This window comes from Hibiscus syriacus, unplaced genomic scaffold (assembly GCF_006381635.1).
Source record: "Hibiscus syriacus cultivar Baekdansim isolate YM2019G1 unplaced genomic scaffold, ASM638163v2 tig00110318_pilon, whole genome shotgun sequence".
NCBI lineage: Eukaryota > Viridiplantae > Streptophyta > Magnoliopsida > Malvales > Malvaceae > Hibiscus > Hibiscus syriacus.
Genome location: NW_024062677.1, coordinates 1,603,241 through 1,626,488, shown reverse-complemented (window position 1 = coordinate 1,626,488; position 23,248 = coordinate 1,603,241). Strand labels below are relative to the sequence as shown.

At 34.5% G+C, this 23,248-nt stretch overlaps 2 protein-coding genes and 1 pseudogene across 4 annotated transcripts; 1 reads left to right on the top strand and 2 right to left on the bottom strand.

The window, feature by feature from the left end:
• Nucleotides 1-268: 268 nt before the first annotated feature.
• Nucleotides 269-4,956, bottom strand: LOC120117089 (annotated as a pseudogene).
• Nucleotides 4,957-12,006: 7,050 nt separating this feature from the next.
• Nucleotides 12,007-13,556, top strand: LOC120117088. Of its 3 annotated transcripts, XM_039137428.1 has the most exons (3): nucleotides 12,007-12,393; nucleotides 13,074-13,190; nucleotides 13,282-13,556. In XM_039137428.1, the coding sequence occupies exons 1-2, from the start codon at nucleotides 12,041-12,043 to the stop codon at nucleotides 13,153-13,155; spliced, it is 435 nt and encodes a 144-aa protein (XP_038993359.1). In that variant the 5' UTR covers nucleotides 12,007-12,040; the 3' UTR covers nucleotides 13,156-13,190; nucleotides 13,282-13,556. The 3 variants fall into 3 exon arrangements, with proteins under 3 accessions (XP_038993359.1, XP_038993358.1, XP_038993360.1); XM_039137427.1 differs by lacking the exon at nucleotides 13,074-13,190; XM_039137429.1 differs by lacking the exons at nucleotides 13,074-13,190; nucleotides 13,282-13,556 and adding an exon at nucleotides 12,495-12,656.
• Nucleotides 13,557-13,568: 12 nt separating this feature from the next.
• Nucleotides 13,569-16,479, bottom strand: LOC120117087 (acyl-protein thioesterase 2-like). The gene is made up of 9 exons (XM_039137426.1): nucleotides 16,348-16,479; nucleotides 16,147-16,261; nucleotides 15,305-15,341; nucleotides 15,036-15,105; nucleotides 14,804-14,908; nucleotides 14,182-14,332; nucleotides 13,978-14,060; nucleotides 13,799-13,892; nucleotides 13,569-13,710 (listed from the first exon to the last, which is right to left on the bottom strand). Exons 1-9 carry the CDS (start codon nucleotides 16,376-16,378, stop codon nucleotides 13,626-13,628), a joined length of 771 nt encoding a protein of 256 aa, XP_038993357.1. The 5' UTR covers nucleotides 16,379-16,479; the 3' UTR covers nucleotides 13,569-13,625.
• Between the last annotated feature and the right edge of the window lie 6,769 nt (nucleotides 16,480-23,248).

Here is a 23,248-nt window from a genome sequence, read left to right as displayed (position 1 = left end):
TTATATAACTGCCTGCACTTAATTGAGATATCAAATTTCCTTATGCAAATGTTTTCAATACTTGAAAGAAGTTTACGGAACGTTTGTTCCTGCAAAACTGATATAGCAACAGTCAGCAGCTCCAGGTTGCATCAAAATTTTCTTTCACGTATCTCTACTTCCTGCTGTAACTGACTCGGCAGAATCTAAACTCTCAATTACAGTTTATGACCCGTTTGCTCTCCCACTAATCTTGTATGAAACAAGATCATGAAACTCGTTGCTCTTCTTTTGATGGTTATAAGATCACTTTACGACCTTTGAACCGAATGAATCTGAACCAATCGTAATTACTCATCAGTCACTCATATCATCAATCCCTTCGAAATCACTGACCCCATCAGATGCTTCATCGAGTGCTTCGTCATCTTCCTTCTCTTCATCATCCGTTTCCATTGCATCTTCTGATTCCTCTTTCTCACTTTCATCTGTGTCTTCAAATATTACTGGAATTGTGCCATTCTCATCGGCCTCATCCTCGACAATCTGTCACAAAATAAAAAATGCAAAAAATAAAAATGCAGTTCACAGTACAAGTCCCAAATTAAACGTCAAAATTCTAATCAGCCAAAACTTCAACATAACATACCCCTGCATAAAGGAAGTCCAAGCAACTTGATGTTTGAAGAGCTGATTCAAAAGTTGAGACTCTAGATTCAATAAGCTGCATAAAAACATTCACATTCTGAATATTAGTATATATTTATATAATATTACAAAAAAGAACTATCCATAATTTAGTACTCCTCATCTGACCTGATACAATGAGTGCAGAGCAAGGAGAGAGGATTCCTGGGACACGATTCCACTAGCATGATGAAGTAGTAAGCTTTTTATCCAAGGGAGGGCACATGCCAATATTGCGCCCCTGCATTGAATTTGAAATATTGCAGATATAACTTCAGCAGAAGTTATTAATGAAAAATGCGAGAACTATGCTATCCAACGATAAGCAATGAGCCACCATAAAGGAAGTGAGTAGGCTCTGTTAACATCACCTTTTTTGCCAGGATCGGTACAAGGGAATAGACTTTACATACAATTATCATAGCAAGGAAAAAGAAAGAGTGGAAACGTCTTCAACAATTCATGGTTGATTGAAACATAATACTTCACCTTGATTGAGTTATGGATACAAGAGAGATTGTAAAAGCTTGAGAACATCAGACGGATTTAATGGAGATACTGAATTTGCAATAACCTGAAAAGGAAGAAAGTTCTCATGTTAGCATCGCTGTCACACATACACTTCTGTCAACAAAAGACCTGTCAGTATGAGATGACCTTCTCATCTTGAGTGTATAAGCAATCTAACAGAAGTGCCCGATCATCAGCATGCAGTGCCTGCTTAAGCAAAACATTAACTGAATCTGCAGTGGGAGGCTTGCCATTAGGAGAGGACTCCCCTCTTTCTTGGTTTTCAATGGTTTCATTTTCTCCATTCTCTATTAAATTTAAAATTGCAAGTTTCTCAGCCATGGTAGGCTCATTTGGATCATCATCGACAAGGACTCCATCTACATTCTCTCCATGACCTATTCAAAAATCATAAAAAATTCCAAGAGAGAGAAGAAAAGCTTATCCAGAAACTATTATAAAGATATTGTTTGTATTAAATCACGTAATATTTACACCAAAACAAAGCTGTATGTTATACTGTGTTCTTGGCATCACCTCATTTGACATGTCACAAAATGCTTCCTCGGAAGACATGTTGCTCCAACCAAAGAGTAAGAAACAATATGAATACTGCAATCAGTACTATGTAGTACATGATACACAGAGATAAGAAAGCATGCAATCATATTTCAATATTTTTACTTAGTCAAGAGTTCTGTTAAACATCGGGGATTCAAACATATGACATACATGGACAATATGCCAAGTTTTTATTTATATATAGAAATTATGGTTTGGAAAAGAAGAAGAAAAAGGCATTCAGCAATATGTAGCACCCCTCACCAGTATCATTTGTGCCTCTTTTAGTTGCAAGGTCTGGATCAGAAGCAGCTCTTTTTCTATTTGGTTTTCCATTTGGATCAACTGCCATTCAAAATTATTGAAAATTAAGGAGCAGCAGATAATGTCAGACCATTCACAATAAAATTAAGGAGCAGAAGAAGAAACAAGTAGAGTTTCAGAATCATGGATTACTAAAAAAGCCATTTTAGAAAATGAATGTCCCACCTTTTAGCAAAGATGCCCTATTTTCTTGAATAGTTTCAGTCTGATCCATAGCATTTATAGCAATATTCTCCCCTGCTTTGCTAACATTCACATGGGTAAACTTTGGAGAATCTAACGGGCCATAAGCAATAAGGGCAACAACCTCTTGGCCCATGCCTAAAGCATGTATTCTAGATATAATAGGAGTACGAGTTTTCTTTGAGCCTGCATTCTGCTGGTCTCCCGCTGATTTATCAGGTTTTACAGTTATCTTTGTTGGTTTAACATCATCCTGGGAAATGATGTCCAAATTCCAAAGATACGCAATACCAGACTCCGAAACTGCTAAGAGCACAGAACCACCTTCTTCACTACCACTGTTCTTACATTCAAATGCTAACGGAGGGCGAGGTATTGAAATAACCGAGCCACCACTCACAGTTTTGGAACTTAAATCACAACTCCAGAGTTGAAGATTTGTCTCCCTGAACCCTGATGTAACAATTGTCTTGGCATCATCGGATATACTAATATATTGCACAGGATCCTGCCATAATAAATTAATTAAAAACCATCAATCCATTGTGCATATAAGGAAAATCACCAAAGATGGCAGACAACTAACTCACTAAATCATCAGGAAACTTCAGAAGCTCTTTCCCATCGTCCAAGTTGACAACACGGATCTTATCATTGGCTAAAGCCAAATACTTCCCATCTGAAAAGCATATAGAAAAAATGATTAACACAGAACAAAAGATGAGGTAACAAAGCAGTAACCATTTCATAACTTACTGACCTTGTGAAAATGTCAAAGAAGAGATGGATCTTTTGGAGGTTTTGAACTCCCTCATTAAATCTCCATTTTCAGAGTTCATTTCAGATGCCTTTCCATTGCTTCCAATGACATACAGACTACCACCTTTGTTTGTGAATGAAAGACCCGCAATTCCACTGGACAAATAATGGAACAATATCAACTAAACCATCTACTAGAAAGAGATAACCATAAAATTCACATACTTAGTAGGTTCACTCAAAATCATGTAGAATGATAAAGAAGAAAAGAGACAAGTTTTCACCATCAACAAAGAGACACAAAACAAGGTGCGAATGGAAGGAAAACATGAACCTCTAAGCACTTTGGCAACAATAATTCTCAACAAATATATCATCATACCCAGGATAAAAACCAGAAGATGACCACTTCATGTCACCAGCTAAGACATCAATAGTAAAGATGTCCCCTTCATTTGTCCCAAGAGCTAGTAAGCAAGTCCTATGCCCCTTTTTATGCTAAAATTTCAAAACAGAGAACAAGAGAATGTTTAACAAAGTGATGCAAAAAAGTGTTAAATTAAACAAAAGTATGGACCATATAAACATCCTCAAGAGGATCTGGGGCTACCTTCTTTTTGATAAAACTGAAAGCTATACTGGAATAACTATTAGCAGGGTTGGCATCTGACTGCTTCCACTCTGCCAATAAACTCCCAGTACTCGTGCTCCATATCTGCAAAGGTAAAATGAATTGTCACCAATATAAGAGGAAAAGGTTCTTAACCTTGAGGTCAGGTCGTGGGATCGAGTCCCACGGAGGGCATTTCATAATTCGGAGGTCTCTTACAGAAGCTGCACTCAACCTGGTGTTAGGGGTAGCCTACTATCTTACCTCCCCTTACCCCATACATATGGGAAAAAGGGACAGCCATAAGAGGAAAAGGAATATTTATCAAATGCTTTCTACCAGGTAGCCAAAATTGAGACCCCTAGTGTAAAACCTAAATAATGCAGAGTCAGCATGAAGCCAAGATGACAAAGTAGACATTTAAGCGAATACGTGTAATCCCATGTACACTATATGGTACAAGAATGATTTAATTACAAGCAACCATGTCTCCAACTTCTATTAACTACCCTATAGTAAAGTTGCTAGCAATTAACAAAAAGTAACCCACAATTTATTAGTTTTCATTTGACCTTTATTAACTGCTACCGTAATCCCTTGGAATAGCATCTACGTGAGGAAATTCAAATGGCTATTATTGATAAGAAACAACTACCATTCCTTAGCAAATATCATAATTTAGATTACCCGCCCATGAGATATATAGGAGATCCATAACTGATAATCCAGTCACTTGAAACAAGGAACTTATTCATTGGTTTGTGTATTTGCTTAATATCTCTTGCAACTAATCAAACACAGATAAAACATGCAGTAAGAAATCATCAAATTAGAGCTGGATTCTTTGCACATGGTTACTTTTCCCATTGTCTTAAGGATTCTTTCACTGCCACTAATCACAGTCGGTTTCACAACAACATTTCCGGCAGAGCTTTATCCCTTGAACCAACCTCCTTATTACAATCATGGAACTAACGTAGGCAGTAATACTTACTCCATACAACTATAAAAATCTTGCTTTCACATAAAAAGAAAAAAAAAAAGCAAAAAAGAAAATCAACTATTCTGAAATATCGATAACAGCCGAAATAAAAACTTTATAAAAAAAAGAGTGGAAAAGAGAAATATAGAGATGCAAGAAAATTACTTTGAAGGTTCCATCGGGGACAAAATGGCTAGGTGGTCACCTTCTTGAGTGAAACATGTAAGAGGGGTTTTACTTTTGCTTTTCCATTTAAACAATCAACCCAATGTTCTTTTTTTCCTTGAGATAAAAAACAAGAGCTTTTAAATTCTTTTGTTCCCTGCAGACTGCAGCGGAACTAACAGGGAAGTGGAATAAGAAGAGAAGCTACGCGAGGACGAGGGTTTTAGCCGGGTCGGGTCTGACTAAATTTTTAAAATTGAGTCCAATTATCTCATCCTCTGGTTTACAAGAGGGTAAAGTACACAAATGATAGTAAACTATACTGAAATTATATTTTTGGCACGGTGTAGTTTTAAAAATTATAAAATAATCATAAAAATTCTAAATAATTACTCTATCGTATCTGATTAAAATTATCAAATTATTATAAAATCATCATTAAATTATTATGAATATAAAATTTTAAATTAATTTGATATCTCTATCATGTATGGTTTAAAAAAATGATATGTTTTTACATTTAATAGTTAAAAGTTTACATAAAAAATAATTGGACTCAAAACATCACAATAGAAAATGAAATTCAATAATTACATTGTTCAACTATCAATTATAAAAAAGTTTTACATTAATGTAATTAAATCCATCCCATATATATATTGTTAAACTGATTTCATCCCACGAGAATTAAACAAGAGTAATCAAGAAATGCGTATACGTAACAGGAATGATGTAAATTGTACATAAAAAAAATTCAACATAAACTGAAGCAAGGTCAAGCTCCAAAGATCTTAGTTTTCTTATGCTTGTTAAATCGTATTAAAGAAGTACAAATGTTTCTAGTACTTGAAAGAAAACAGGCTGCAGTAAGTTAAGTACTTTGACATCCTGCAAAACTGATGCAAATTGCAAATTCAGGAGAGTTACTAAAATATAGGACTGGGGTTTTCGTATTTGTTCGATAATGGATTGATGAAACAAAAGGGTTGATCCCACAAAAGAATACAGATATAGCAACACTGCCTGCAAGTTGCATCAAGTTTCTCTCCTACATGTATCTGCACTTCCTGCTGTAACTTAATCAGCAAAATTTTAACTGTCAATTTGTTTATGGGATGCTCCTGTTTGGTCTCCAGTAATCCGTATGGAGTACTGTATTTTTCCAACGAGAAACAAGGTCATTGTCTGTCAAACATAAGACCACTTTACGAGCTTTGAGTAGAATGAATCCAAATTCCAATCAATCATAATTACTCATCGGTCACTCAAATCATCAATACCTTCAAAATCGCTGACCCCATCAGATGCATCACAAGTTCTTCCCATCTTCCTTCTCTTCATCATCCGTTTCCCTCGCATCTTCTGATTCTCTTTCTTACTTTCATCTGTGTCCTCAATATTAGGAATTGTGGCAACCTCATCCTCGACAATCTGTCAAGGAATTACAAAATAATAATACGGTTTACGGTACACGTCCCAAATTAACACGCAAAATTCTCATCAGCAAAACTTCATAACACGTACCTCTGCATAATGTAAGTCTAAGCAACTTGATATTTGAAGAGCTGATTCAAAGTTGAGACTAGATTCAATAAGCTGCATAAAAACAACCATTCACATTATGAATGTTGGTATATGTTTGAAGGTGGCCAGTTGAAGATGCAAGTATCCTATTAATGAAAAAGAACTATCCGCAATTTCAAATCCCCATCTGACCTGATACAAAGAGTTCAGAGTAAGAAGAAAGGATTCCTGGGACATGATTCTACTAGAATGATAATGAAGTCTTTATCCATGGGAGGGCACATGCTAATACCGCGCCTCTGCGTTGAATTAGAGATATGCAGATAAAACTTCAGCAGAAGTTGTAAATGAAAACCAAGAGAACTATTCTATCTAACAATAGGCAATGAGCCACCATAAAGGAAGTGAAAAGGCTTTGTTAACTTCACTCTTTTCTCCAGGAGCATAAGGGAATAGAATAGACTCTACATACAATCATAATAGCAAGGGGAAAAAAGAGTGTAAGTGCCTTCAACATAATTTTTGGGAGTCGAAACAAATAATAAAACTTTACCTCGATTGAGTTATAGATACAAGAGATTGTAAAAGCTTGAGAACATCAGATGGATTTAATGGAGATACAGAATTAGAAATAACCAGAAAAAGCAGAAATTATCATATTAGCATCTCTGTCATACACATATAATTCTGTCAATAAAAGACCAGTCAGTATGAGATGGCCTTCTCATCTTGAGTGTACAAGCAATCTAACAGAAGTGCACGATCATCAGCATGCAGTGCCTGCTTAAGCAAAACATTAACTGAATCTGCATTGAGAGGCTTGCCACGAGGAGAGACTTCGTTTCTTTATTGGTTTTCAGTGGTTTCATCTTCTCCATTCTATTGAATTTAAAATTGCAAGTTTCTCAGCCATGGTAGGCTCATTTGGATCATCATTGACAAGAACTCCATCCACATTCTCTCCATGACCTATTCCAAAACCATAAACGAAATAAATATAAAGAGAAAGAATGGCAGGCTTATTTCGGCAACTATTATAGAGTTCTGATATGTATTATTTGTTTTGGTAAGTAGAGTTCTGATATCATATCCAAATATCTGACCCAAAGCCTAAAGTTAAATCCAGAAGCATGCAGCACCACTCACCAGTATTGTCTGTGCCACTTATAGTTGAAATGTCTGGAGCAGGAACAGGAGCAGCTCTTTTTCTATTTGGTTTTCCAATAGGATCAACTGCCATATACGGTTGGCAGTGAAGAAGAAGAAGCGGGATATAAAATAAGGAGAAAAAGGGGTGTTACGAGGAAAAACAAGAGAAGCGGAGCAACGAAATCGAGAAAACCGAAAAATTGATGAGTAAATGGTTCGATTTGATTTGGTTTGGTTTTAAACGGTTCAGTTTTTGATTCGGTTTAAAGGCTTCATTTTTTTGATTCGGTTCGGTTCGGGTTTTCCATATGGAACCCATTGTTCCATATTAACCGAATAGGCAATTTTTGTAAAAAAATTTAGTTCAAGTGATTTTTATTGAAAAACCGATAAATCAAACCGAAACCGAACCAAAAAACCAATTTCGGTTTTCGATTTTTTAACTATTCGGTTTCAGTTTCGGTTTAAATATTAAAAACCCTTATTTCGATTCGGTTTTGCAATGTATGGGCCTCATAGCTGGAAAAATGAAAAGAAAGGGCATATATATTATATATTATGCCTCGTAACCATATTTTACCAGTTATAATATTTAGGATATAATCGTGCATTAAGATTTAATATAGTTTTTTAATTAAAATTATTTTATTTTATTTTTATTATTGTAATAATATGTTTAAATTGAATTATAATTCATAAATTTTTTAAAAATTAAGATATAATTAAATTATTTAAAACTTAAACTTTAAATTAAATCTTAATTTAAATCTTAATTTTTAGATAAATATTAATTTAACTCATGAATTTGACAAATAGTTCCATCATCAGCTCTCACTCACCACCATCATAGGTTTGTTAACTGTCATGATCATTAAATCTCAAAATTTTGAATTCATTTTTTTTGTCTCTTAAATGATAATCTTATGTATTTTTTCATGGTTATCAAAATCGGACCGGACCGGTCAGTTCAATCGGTTGAATCGTGAATCAGTGACCTATTCGGTCCGATTACCTCACAAAACCGTCTGACAATGAATCGGTAAACCGTCTAAAAATCAGTAAAATCGGGGTGACCGGCTGAAAACCGACAAACCGGTTTGAACAACCGATCACTTTTTTCTTTTAAAAAAATTAAATCAAACGACGTCGTTTGTTCAACGAGCCAAGTCAAATTCGAGTATTGCTGAGCTCGACTCGAACTCGAAAACTTTAAAAGTAAGCTCGCTCAACTCAAAAACTCACGAGCTAAAAATTATCAAGTTCAACTCGAACTTGAAATAATATTAAAACTTGAACTCGAAAAGGCTCGAACTAAAAAAAAAAGTAGAAGTTTGATTGAAGCCTAAATTTAAGCTCAATTGAAGCGAAAGAATATTCGCTCAATGCTCACCAAAGGCTCCTTGATTTTGAATGTCAAATTATCTCTATTTTTATAGAAGTAAGTTGGGATGTTCTTCTATGTTTCTTAGCCATGTGAGATTGTTTTGTTATCATATTTTTACTCTTTAAACTTTTGGGATGCTCTTCTATGTTTCTTAGCCATATGTGATAGTTTTTTTAAAAAAAAAATTAAACCAAATGACATCATTTGTTATGCGTTTTTTAAGCCCAATTTTATTTTTTTTGATTATAGTTATAATTATATTTATTATTTAATATGTTTTACTTTAAATATTATGTTATGATTTGAATCATTTTGTTTCATTTGATTTTATGATTTTTAATTTATATATGTTATGACTTATGATATTTTTATACCTTTTAATATTGTAAACTTAAAAAGTTATATATATATATATATATATATATATATATATATATTAATATTGCTTCGAATATTATGTAAAATTAAAAATTATTTTATTTTATATAAATCCAGTTCAACCGCGGTTGAACCAGTGAACCAGTACCTTCACCGGTTCAAGTCCGGTCCGATTTTAAAAACATTGATATTTTTTTCAAAAAATATCTTAAACTTTACAAATCTAATATAATATTATTAGTTTTTTTAATTAAATACAATAATATATTCATTTTAATATTTTTTAAATATAAAAAATCTAAATTTAAATAATAATTAATTAATTTTATCTGATTAGTATGAAAAGTTAACAAAAATAGTAATTCAAACAAATCATGTGTAATAAATTAGAAAAACCACATTTTTAATTTAATATATATGTGATATGTTAAAAAATATGTGATAAATTACTGAAAATCAAAATTAATTTGGGTAAAAGTAATCAAATGGTCCCCGATTATAAGGTTTTATTTTGTTGAGCCCGTGATTATTAAAAATTACAAAATAATCTCTAACTATAGGACATTGTCTTGTTGAATCCCCTTACTATTAAAGTTACAAAATGATCAATCGTCTATTCATATGTTTCCAACTGTATTTTCCGTTAAAAAATTAGTGGTCGTATAAGTTGGACGTTAACTGTTGACTGAGATATGATAAAATTATATTTTAATGATGTCTACTGGCATCAACGTTGCTTTCAAGCACTGACTCGACGACATAATATTTCAAGTACTAGTTCGATGACATAATGTAAACGGAGAATCGATATATAAAATACAACTCAAATAATTTTAGGATCAATTTTTATCATATCTAGTTAACATGTTAACGTCCAACTCAGACGACCGTCATTTTTTATAAAAAAAAATAAGTTTCAAACATATGAATAGTCGAATGACTATTTTTAAAATTTTTAATAGTCAGTGGACTCAACAAAATAATATCCTATAGTAAAAGGATTATTTTAAAAATTTTAATAATTACAAGACTCAACAAAATAATATCTCATTTGTGTACTTTACCCGTAAAGTTTAACGACAAAGGAACTAGCTTATATTGTTTGTTAGCGTATAAAAATTAATTTATGGTAAAATTAAAATAGAAAAGTATTTATTTAACTTTCGTTAAAGAGTATTTATTAAATAAAAACAATATATTATAATTTGAATTTAAATTTGATAGAAGATTATAAAGAGTCCGAGCATCTAAAGTTGGATGGAGTTATGATGGTAACTCGAAACAAAAAGCACAAGACGACGTAATAAAAAATTCAAAATGGAAAATGAAAAAACGGAACACCAGAAATGTCCACATAGGTTTGCTTCGGGTAAGGACTTTTAAGTACATTCACTTATCTCTCTCCCAACAAGAAAACGATGCGTCTTAAAATGTAAAACTGAAAAGTTCTCTCCACACTGTATTCTTATATTAGTTTATTTTCCAAGAAAACGCTCCCTTCAACCAAAACAAAAGTTCCAATTCCCTGTTTCCAGAAATTTCCGGTAAGCTCGAACCCTACGCATAATCTATAATCTAATTCTACTAAGGAATAATGTGATGATTCCTTTGGATTCATTGAAATTGCATCTGGTTTTATGATTGGTTTACTTCTGTTTTTTGACCTTTGACCCATACATTAGGTAATCTTTTTTTATTAATCTCTGATATTGGTTTTAATTTTTTTCGGGATGAAATTTTGTTTCTTTGGGTATTGATCATAACTAAATATGGTTTTCTTTTGTATGCTACAATTTTAGTTATTGGCTATTTTTTCATGCTTATTGTATAATGAATGCCATTTTCTTTTTGAAAGGGTTGAGGCGATGCAATTGATGCATATATTGATGCTTGTAATTTTTTCACATATGTTGACTTTCGATCTCATAAATTTGAATATTATTATTATCCTAGGAATTCAAAGAGTGCTACTCTTGAGGTGTTGAAAAAGGGCAGATTTTTAAGATAATTTTTACTGACAATTTTAAGTATTAAAAAATGCAAAAGGATAGAAGAGTTGGTTCCTTATCTTTTGAACGCTCTAGGGTCTCTCCTTACCCGTGTAGTCCTAGGGGCAGGGATGCTAAGTAATGCCAACTGGAGATCCATTGGAATCAGGATTTGGATCAGTTGAGGATGTTAACGAGTGGGAGGATGCGAGGTGCCCCATTTGCATGGAACACCCACAATGTCGTACTTTTGCAGTGTTCTTCCTTTGAAAAGGGTTGCCGCCCTTTCATGTGCAATACAAGCTACCGCCATTCAAATTGTCTTGACCAGTTTTGTAAGTCATCGGTGTCGTCTCCTTCAACTGTTGTGTTACAGGAAATTCCTTTGGGAAACATGGCCTACTACTAGTGGTCGGAGGAATCCACCACCTTTCTACAATCAGCAAACTGAGGCTGGTAGTGATCTGCATCCAAAGCTTCTTTGCCCACTTTGTCGAGGAGATGTTTACGGCTGGAGTGTGGTAGATTCAGCACGTCAGTTCATGAATTCCAAAGTTAGGGGTTGTTCTTCTGAGACATGCGATTTCAGTGGGACTTATGGTGAACTTAGGAAGCATGCTAGTCTGCTCATCCTTTAGTCCGGCCAACAGAAGTGGATCCAGAACGACAGCGTGATTGGACTAGGTTAGAGCGCGAAAGGGATTATGAGGACATGCTTAGCTCAATCCAAGCTTTTGCCGGGGAAGAAAGTAATGGAGAAAGCTTTTCAGATCTAGAGGATTTTCGTTCTTGGTTGACTATAAATCTTGCATATTTGACACTTGCACTTGAGTTCATCAGTGATTCCAGAAGTACAGATGAAGATAGTTTTTGGAGGAGATCGGGGAGTAGGTGGTTTAGGTATGATCGAGAGTCTGATCATGGTCCGAGAGAGAATAGTAGTTCTATATCTGATCGAGCACTCCTTGGTTTCCTCAACAATGCTATGCCAGAAGAGAGACTTCCAGGCAGACATCGTGGCACTCAGGGCATTCTCCAATGGAGAAATCGCGGTTCAGCATCTGATAGAGTTTCCCAAGGGAGACGCCAGAGTTCGCAAGCTGACAGAACATGTCGTGGCCAAGGTGGATTGCGATGGAGAACGCCAAGATGGTACTCCAATAATGGGCAGTGATTGGAGCACGTTGTTTAATGATTCTCACTGTCGCAGGTACAAATGCTTTTTTGCTCAGTTTTAATATTAATTGTTGTTTCTCTAGCTGATTTTTATGTCCTTGTTCTTTTTTATGCTTTGTTTTTTTTACATTGCAGATGGAAACAAAAGCAGGAGGTAAGGTTCAGGGTTTAGTTTAGTCATGTTAGATTGCAAGTAGAAAGTGAAGTCCTTGTTATATCCCTATATTTTCTTTAATTTATTTGTCACAGAAACAATGTTTAATGTTAAAAGTATGTATTTCGTATTTGGAAATGTTATCTACTTTTGCAAAAAAAACTTCATCTGTTCCCTTGTGTTTTTTAAATTCTGATTATTTTCAGCGTGGGTATTGCTTAAAATGTTGTTGGAATTATTCTTATACTGGATCCCCTGTATCACGTGTATACAATTAGTGAAGCCTTATTGACTCTGTCAAACGCAAGCTAAGAATTAAAGCTTTGCTTGTCCTAACTTCACCAAGTATTGCATCAATGGCCTAGGAAACAATAACGACAAAATCCGGAAAGGAAAAATAACTCTCAAGTACATTAGAAGAAACATTATTGGTAGACACCCAGGTTCAGAAAAGAAAACTACTTGTGGTGTAACATATATGTCAAGATCCATGGCATCAAAGATGGAGGATTTATTGACTGATTTAACAGTAACATATATATATTATAATTGATATTCAGAGCTTGTGGGATTGGGCTGGTACAAGCTTATCTGAATGAAAATGGAGTTTTTGAGTTTGTTATGGTGATTCAAGCAGAGTAGGGAAGTTACTTTCTCTGATCATTCCGACTGCACAAGTATTCACATTTATTGTAGGCTACTACTATATTTGGAAGCTCTTTTGGATGCCACTGTGAAGATTGTGAATTTCCTTTTGGCAATAGTCAGGTTGGTATCTGTGATCAAGGAGAGCGGCTGCGATTCACTCTGTTTTGCAGCGGTTTCACCTCTCCTCACTGCTGATATTGTATCAAGCTCCACTACTACAACAAACTAGTCTATTGCGATTGACAACCTACTAAACTGAAAATTGCATTCTTTATTTTCAGAACATGTAATACGACATTAAGGGATTTTGCGAGGTTCTACTTATACCATATACCCCAGCAACCCATTTTGTTAACTATGTAGTTATACATATGCAGCTTCTTGTTCTCTCTTTTCCGCCATTATTGTTTAACTGTTGCTTCTCGTGCCACCCGCTTCAACTATATTCTGATGTCGTGCTACAGTTAACGGGTTCCCTCGTGCCCCAGCCTTGCTGTAAGCCAAATGCAGACCTCGTCCATCTCTTTCGGGACTGTGTAATGACCAATCCTGAACACCCAAATTAACCAACATATAAGCTGACGCATGTTTTGTTAATCAACAACGAACTAATTACTGTTATTGCAGAAGCATATACCCTTCATAGGTTTTAAATGTGAGGTTTCGGAATCCTGCTACACTCAACGAATGGGCAGATTTTTCTCCGTACTTGTAGGGGACATTATCATCACCTGCAACAGGGAGAGAATGTTTTCTAGAACGCCTATGAACTGTGAGATGAAGTTAGAGTATTTGCTTAAAAGGACAGCTGCATACAGGTTCCATGGCTAAGCAAAATCGGCAAGGATGCGGCGCGCCTCACGGCTTCATGTGATACTTCTATTTTGTTCCTTAAGCCCCTGCAAAGCATCACCTTTAGTTGTCAATTACTTGTGTTTTTGCATGGCAAAATGAGGTCTGAAACATGAAACAATTAGCGGGTGAGTTTGTTTGGAAAGTTAATCCAAAAAGACGTAATACCTAGAACCAGGAAGCCATCCACTTAGTCCGATAACCGCCCTTAGGTTGATGGGGTATGGGTTGCCATTTCCATACCTTCCAAGAGCATAAGCAGTTGCAGAGTAGACGGCCATTGCAGCACCCATGCTAAAGCCTCCGATACCGACCTTAACTGTCAAAACGAAACTTATATGATAAGTAAATGGTTAAAATTTGCTTCAAGAACCTCTACTTTTTGTACATTTGGAATGTGCTCCTATTTTGTTTCTAGAATTTTAGTCATCTACTTTTCATATTTAAAAACTCAAGTCCAAATGTTAGCATTGTTAATTTTTCTCTTAAATTTGTTGATGCAGTACTTTTAAATAGAAAAATACTAACATGGAAGCCATAATAAAAAATGGCATTGTGCATTGTGATGGACTTCAAATATAAATCTGAAAATTATAGGGATTAATCTCCAAATATAAGAAGAGTACAGAGTTTTGAAGCATTTTAAGCTAAGTAATTTTTTCACTTAAATGTATCTGGAGCAAACTCAAGGCTAACCTTTGGGTTCAAGTTAAAGCATTTTATTTAGTTATTGTATGTTAGTTTCTAGTAATTTTGTTGGCAGATGGTAAAAATGGAGTCTTTAAAATACCATCAGATGGTTCTGTTGACAACAAGTTTGCAATATGTGCTGCAGAAGCATCTAAACCTTCCCAATCATCCGGACCATCTTCTGAGAGTTCACCATCATCAAACCCTGTTGCAGCCATTTTAAATAATTTGCATCAGTGCCAAAGCATTCACAAGGCTTTAGTTACAGGAAATTAAAAACAAAATGGTGCTTATTTCAAAAAGCAGATGATGGAACCAAAGTATCATCTTACATGCAGTGCAAGGAAATCCCCCTAGTATGGCCACCGGACGAGTGGGAGCTGTGGGGCAAATCCATTTTATCTGACGCATAGAATCAAGATGAATACATGAGAATTGTTATTATACGTATGTGGAAATGGATATGAGAATATAATCTTTCAAGAATTCTCCAAATACATAAAAATATTCATGTCAAGAACATAACTGATTCCGATGTTTTGCGCACAAGTCCGAGTAACATAAAAGCAATGAGTGTTTTGATTTATAAAAGCATACTTACATTTGGAAGAGGAAGACTTTCCAACAGCTGGGACCAGCTGCAACAAAACGAGAATAAAGATTATGATAGTATGCTACTTTTTTCTTCTTCTTAATTATAGGGGAAAATGCAGTATGTAAAAATGCAACAGGAAATAAAGCTTCTTTAACTTTTACTGGGATGAGCTGAGAAAAAACAGTGTTACATTGAATCAACAATTTGAGCTTTACTGCATTGGGAATAAATAAAGAAATCCAGGAACGCATATAATACTATATAAAAATGAATATCCTATTCGTGAAAACGATAAATTAGGCATGAGAATCAAGCAAATCTGTGGGCCCCCAATATGTGAACATGGAATGTACTCTTTTTCACATTTAGGGGATTTCCTCAAATTAAGCTTAACATTCAGAGACGTATAAGGAAGAATAATACAATGGTTATTACTATTATAATGATTTCACAGCTGCACGGCTTTCTTCATCCAACTTATTCCATTTTAAGAGTCCAATGAAAAGAAAATTCAACAACTCAACAGTGAAGAAGAAAACATTGCATGATATGGCCCGCTTCTACATGCAAAACATGCCAAGATGCTGACATCCACAAACATGGCATGATACATGGTTTTTGCTTGAATACTAATTGGATAGCATGAAACTGTATGTCTGTATCCATAAGCTTGTCATTTTGGGGATTGGATAAGCTGAACAGTTAAATAGTCTCCATTCAATGAATGAAGTTTACAGAAACAGTGATTGACAGACATGTTGCTTCAGAAGATAATTTCTAGTAAAGTGACGAATGCAAGGGTTTGTAAATCAAAAGATGGGTTTGATAATGGAAAAAGGAAAGTTTACCTTGAACCGTTGTCACCAAGGCCATGAAGCCAGACGATAGTTGCCTGGTGTTTTCCTTTTGGTCGAACAACATGTGTCCTTCCAAACTCGAACGTCTTTCTGGTAGTTCTACTACCTGCAAAACGGCATCAATAAAAAGGCAAGTTCAAACAACATAAGCATTACAAGAAAACTAGTAAATGAATCAAGAAAACAACAAACCAGATCCCATGGCATGTTGTGAATAGCTCATGTTTTTGTTTTCCGAGAAAATGCCCAAGCTTTGGTTAATAGTGCAGTGAGTTGATACAATGAAGAAAAACCCAGAAGGGTGTTGGGTATTTATAAGCAAGGGGAGCGGTGTGAAAATGGAATAAAAAAGGTGAATATTGAGCACGACAGGCTACTACACATTGCCTAGAAAACTCAAAAAAAGGAGGGAGGGGAAGAGCATAATTGAAAAGGAAAGGGGCAAAGACAGTGACAAAAGCAAAAGATCTTTTGAATAGTAGAGAGAATCCAAGCAGAGCAGAGCACTAGCACAATCCATCATCCCATCCCTTAATAATGATTTACAACATAGAGGGGAATCTATGCTTGTAGGCAGTGGCCAAAAATATAAAGCAAAGCTCCCAGAAACAACTCAACAGAATATACTGAAAACAAGTGGGGAAAAAGAATAATCTAAATTTCAAAAACATAAAACAAAATGAAAAAGATAATCAATCATTTGTTTATGAATTCTTTGATGATTTGAATGATACCCCATTAAGCATTAAAAAGTTTATAAAGGTTTCAACTTCCACATACGTACACATTATTGGTATAAATGGAAAATATACTGCAAGGACCCAAGGACAAGGGTTTCATTTTCTTTCTCATTTCTTCAAAATTATTTTAAAAATCTTCTCATTATATTAAAAGGTTTCATTTTTCTCGTGATTCACGAGTAGATACAAATGTATACACGCATACAAAAAAAAATATGTATAAATTAATTATTTCCTTTTTTTTGGGAATCTTTTAATATATTTGTTAGGTTTATCAACCAGAATATCTTTGTGGAAGAGACAGAAACAAGAGAAGCATGTGATTCCTGGCATCCTCTTATCTTCCTTCTCTGCCTGCCACCATGTTTGCTCAGTTCCCACCATAAAAGTTTTATTTGTGTTTATATCTATGGGGAACACCATAAGTACTAAGCACATAGTAATTTCAAAGCTGCCTTCGTTGTTATTCTTCGTTACACATTTAGTTGACCATATTATGTTAAGTACCCACCATTGAAATGGTCTCATATTATCCGTTCAGATTAGTGACATCGTCTTTGAAATCCGTATTGTTCCATTACTTTATACCTTACAAAATGCAGCTTCCAAGCAAATTCCAGTTTCGTGATATCCATTTCATCCAATGCAATCCCTATATAGTCATACATGCACTCATCTTACTTATAATCTTCATGCCATCATTCATTTTTGGCCTACTGAAAGCTTTATACTCGGGAGACAACATGCAAACTGAGTTTAACTGGTTCACTGAAAGGGAAACATATTGCTGACATGGCAAGCTATAATTGGCTGTGGGGGTTGAATGGTGGCATCTCATTAACTTTTTAGGTCAACTTTCAGTAATTTTTTTTCCATATTCTGTGGGGGAGAAGAAAATTTAGGCCAACTTTTTCATTGTCAACTCCTTGACCTCTACCAGCTACCGCTCACTCATTTGGAGCAAGAATCATTCAATAATATACACACTCATTGGAATGATACTTAATCTTTTGAGTTTAGTTGATTCATTTTTTGGATTATTATAAGTGAAAAACAACATATGCTGTTGGCACTACCTCTGCGTGTGGCCTAATTTATTGCTAAGATAACAAAATAAAGTTTGCTTAAGTACTGATGTTTATAGGTATCGGATAACGCTTTATTTACTGTATTTGATTTGAAAACTTGAAAAAAAAACAGTGGTTTAACCTCACGTATTTAGGAGAAGCTGGTGCTGTCATATTTAATTTGATGATATATTTTTGAAACTGTGCAGAGAGAATAGCTATACATATAGGGTGCTATAGATTAAAGAACATATGGTGGAATAAGGAACATAATGTGATTATAATATAGAATGAACAAGTGGTGATGGTTGTCTTTCATTAGCTTGATGGAAAAGACTAGCCATTTGAATCACCCCAATATGGTTGAATTGATTCAACACTTATTGAAATTATAAGGAAAATGAAGAAGTTATACCATTCCTATTAACTAATGCCTATAATTATTGGAAAACAGTTGTACATTTCATAACCATAAAACATACAGTAAAAGGGTAACTGCAATTCTTCTTCTCTTAGGTCTGATTAATAACAGAATTAATCAAGAACCTATATTTTAGACTCGTTTGTTTTATAACGCTTTCAAACAACATATTATATTCTCTTTTTTTTTTCCTTTAGTTTTTATGTTTGTTCGAGTATTCGTATATGTTATATATCTAAAATTATGAATATATCAAAGTATAACCCTCTGCATGTATATATGAATACTCGAGTAACGTAGGATAATCTAGTGTAAGTACTTAAAATATGGTCTTGATAAGGGGCAATTACATAAAATATTATCAAATTACATAAATTTATAAAGTTGTAATGATTACGTAATATTCTTTTATTATAATCATATTTTAAGTAAAGATGGAAAAAGACGGTTATCATGCATGCATGAACACTATGCATATATAACTATAGAAGGAATAGAGTAGGGTTTCCTTTCTTCTTTCTTACTTTAATGCGTAAATGTACAATCTGCATTTAGGAAATAATTTAATTAGAGAATGTAGGTTAAAGATAGTGATTGACGGGACAAGCAAACCTGAAAAAATCCTAACGACTGCGTTAAGACCATTTGATAATAAAATCCTTGTTCCTTTATATATATGTGGAAAATTCCAGTTATATGATCGTAGAAAATTATAAAATATGAGCACAGAATTCAACAAAAATAAGTAAAATTAAATTGGTTATATAAATATAAGTCTCTTTCGAATATATAGTTGCGTCCATCTGTAACTCCTTCGTTCCCTCTCCCATTCTTGAATATATTTCAGTATTGGAAGAGAGAATTAGAAGCTCCTAATAATTGGTAGGAAAATGATGGGAATTTTGAATCTAATTCTGCTTTTATCTTTTTCTTTGTTGTGATTTCCACCGAATTAATGTTAATAAAAGTTGTAGCAAAATCCTATGAGGAAAGACGTTTAGAATACACGTCGCATAGAATTTATCGGACATCATTTTGGGTTCCAAGAATATAAATGTCACTAATTCCTCATGTTTCATTGTCGTGTCCCCATCTTTTGGATGCTTTTTGTTTCGTTGTTTTTAGCCAGTAATTATGCACGTTTTTACCCAGGGAAGAAAATTTATTTTGTTTTAGTGATCTCAAAGGTTTAACAATGCTGATTAAAAAGTTGTAAAATAAAATTAATTTACGTTTAAAAGGTTAACTGCAATTAATATGATCCGTCAAATAAAGCGGAGTTGGCCATGGAAAGATTCATACATCTTCAGCAGGATATAAAATCGTACGTGAGATGACAATTTCCAGCTTACAATAACACTGATATGAGGCGAGGGAATATATTTTGGGTACAAAAACCAAATGGAGGATCTCGCAAGAAATTATCCGTGGATTTCATTCAGGTTCAATTTCCAAAGTAACACCATCGAAACCAGAATAATAGTTTTATGATTGTACATAACACCACCAAGTTCCTTTCATGAAAGAATATGGAAGAAGATCCATGGTTCAAAATAATGACCAACCCTTCATCCCACAAGGAAAAAGCCGTATCATCTCTCGCAAGAACCGCTTTTAGAGAATTTGAAGGCATACTGCATACTGGATCTTCTTCTCCAATTTTATTCCAAAAGGAACAGCTGAAAGTTGCAATTAATGATGATCGTCCATCCGGAGGTCTTTCACGACCTACAACTTCCGGCTGCCAAATGCCAACGGAAATAGTTAGGAAATCTGATAATGCAGGAGACAACCGAATTACATTGTTGTGCAGGTTAAACACGGGTGGAAGCATAAGAATGTCATTTCATTCGTTTTACCTAATTGCTTTACAAGGCAATAGACTAAGGGCTCGTTTCATTTTAACGCACGACGCACCCATGGAGCGCTGGAATCTCAGACTCTTATAACATGAATTCCACTGCCGGTAACAAACTATCAGTACGGTGAAAGCTGTTTGAGCACACTTGGGGGGTTAATTTTGACTGAAGGTGTTGATTCCAGTACCGGAGAAAATGCACAAGCAATGGTTAGTACAGCATTGAAACGAGTTTGGAAACAGTACAAATTACAAACTAATGCACCTGCTAACATCTTTCGGTATATAATTTACTTACATTATCAATTACCAGATCAACCGGCGAGATATAAATAATATCATGATCTATCAACATCAGCTAAAAGATAAACCATCTAAATTGAAGCGTAAAAAAACACAAGCACTTGAAGCTATGTAGATAATCACGTACAAACAGAATACAAGAACGAATGCAAGTAGAACATAGTAGTAAAAAAAAGGGACAATTTTCAGTATTTCAAACTTCCATGTTAGATAAATACACACGGTCAAAAACAAAGTTGTTTCATTGTAATACACATTGAAAGACATTACGTACTAACCTTTGTGCCAAAAGGACCGTCAGGATTGTTTACATCTTCAAGGATTTTCTTTCCGTAAACAAAGTAGGCCAAAAAGAAACAGAACGTCAAATTTAGCCACGATGGTTACAACTTACAACAAAATACTCGACAATTTGAATCTTCAGTAACATCACAAAAAAGTTCTCATATTTATAACCAAACATAAACACCGGAGGAGAAAATATCACCTCAATCTCAGCAGCAAGCTCCTCGCGCTCATGTCCAGTGGCCATAGGCATTACATCCTCAACCCTCTTTTTGTGGCCTCGACTTGTTTTGAGAATTATTGGACCACTGATTTATTAATTTTATCAATGATTTGCAATAGTTTATTTTGGTGGTAAAGGAATTAATTCGAACGCTCAACCTAGTCACAGGACCTGAAATCATAGAAGATGAAATTGTAAGCCTTTCTTCCTTCCATAGAATCGATCATACCGTAAACTATGCATTATCATTTGTTGGTAGCTATAGTGGTTTTGGGAATAATGCTCTTTAATTGTAGCGATGCATTATTTTGAGCAGAGACGCGGAGATGGAAGTTGTGGAATTGCGACCAGATTTTCCAGAGGGCAGAGATAAGAAAGCTTAAACATGATGATGATTGAAATTTATACTTTCTCAGAATCTCATGACCAGCAACGGACTCGGAGGCATTCGTACCTCCATTAGAGGCGGTGTGGTTTGTTTTCTTCTTTCAACAATTTTTTCTTTTTGGGATTTGATGAGAGTGGTGAAGTTAAAATCTACATTTACTTAGCGGTTGCTCAATTATTGTATTATGGCCTTGGATGAACTCAAATTGCAAAAATTGTATTCTAATTTTAATTATTTGATCAAATCCACTACTTTATTAATCAACAGGGATCGGAGGGACCCGCACACTTTCCCGAATGTAGACGTGCAAAAGTAAGATCCTTATCATGAAAACATATATCGTTCCCCACGTCATCAACAAAGTACGCGGATTACAGGCCCCACAATAGACCACGGAACGGAAATGAAATCACAACTCACAAGAGCAAAGGTAAAGACGGTACATCACCGGCTAAGGTGAATTGTACACTTGGACGTAGGTCGTCATGCCTTCCGGGCGACCTACGACGTGGCTTCCGACGAGGGTCGTGTGCATGAGAATGATCGTGTGCATGGGACATGCACAACCCAACCATAGGTCGCCAAGCACTCTCAACGACTTACAAGGTCGCCATGCACTCCCAGCGACTTTGTAGGTCGCCAAGCAATCCCGGCGACCAAGCTTCACGTGCCCCTCTGCTCCCGTGCTCCTCTCCTGCTCGTGAAATCACCTGCTTCATGCAGCAATGCATGCATGTGAAGCCGTAAATTATTGGTTCAATTATTGAACCATTGCAGCATGAAATCAGCTGCTTCCATGCAAACATATTATTGGTGAAATAATTGAGACAGCCGGTGACATTATTGGTGAAATAATTGGTGCAAACAATTATATATGGGGTGTGCATTATGGGGTGAACATAAAAGAAAGAAAGGAGAAGAGATTGCAGCAGAAGAAAGGGAGAAGAAATTGCAGCCGAGAAAGAAAGAAAGGGAGAAAGGAAAGGAAGAAGAAGAAAGGGAGACAAGGCTCTTGTGAGGTAATTTTTTTTTATTTAAATTAGTTTATTATTATAAATGTTTAGTTTGTTAGTTTAGGGTTTATGGTAAAAAAATTAGTTAATTAGTTTGTTAATTTAGGGTTATATGATTGTTAGTTTAAGTTATATTATACATAAATAAAAAATTATTTAATTAGTATGTTTGATAGTTATATAGTTTAAAAATAATTAATTAGTTTGTTTTGTTAATCGTTAGTTATATAAAAAAATTATTTAATTAGTTTGTGGTAGTTAAATAGTTAAGTTATATTTGTTTGTTGAATTTATATTATATAAAAAATTAGTTAGTAAGTTTATTAGTAGTATATTATAATGAAAAAATAGTTTATTAGTTTTAGTTATATAAAAGAATATTTTATTAGTTGTTTAAGGGTTTAGCGTTTACGTTTAACTTATATTTTAAAAAGTTCAGTTTGTTAGTTTATTAGTTTATTAGTTTATTATATTAAAATTTAGTGTTGTAAATTAGTTAGTTAGTTTATATTAGATTATATTAAATGATTTTTTAAATATTGTTATTTAATTTTTTTTACAGATTCATCCAATGGCTGACCAAATTCCACTGTTGAGGCTTGACAATGAACATATTTCAAATCATTTAGGAATAATGGTGAATAAAATATTTGTTTAATGAATTATAATTAATAAATATTTGAATATTATTTTATGATTGTGATAAATTTTTTGAAATATTTAATTGCAGGAGGATGAGCAGCGAGTCCTTCGTCTTCGGCTACATAAAGTGCCCAAGCCACACAGATTGATAGA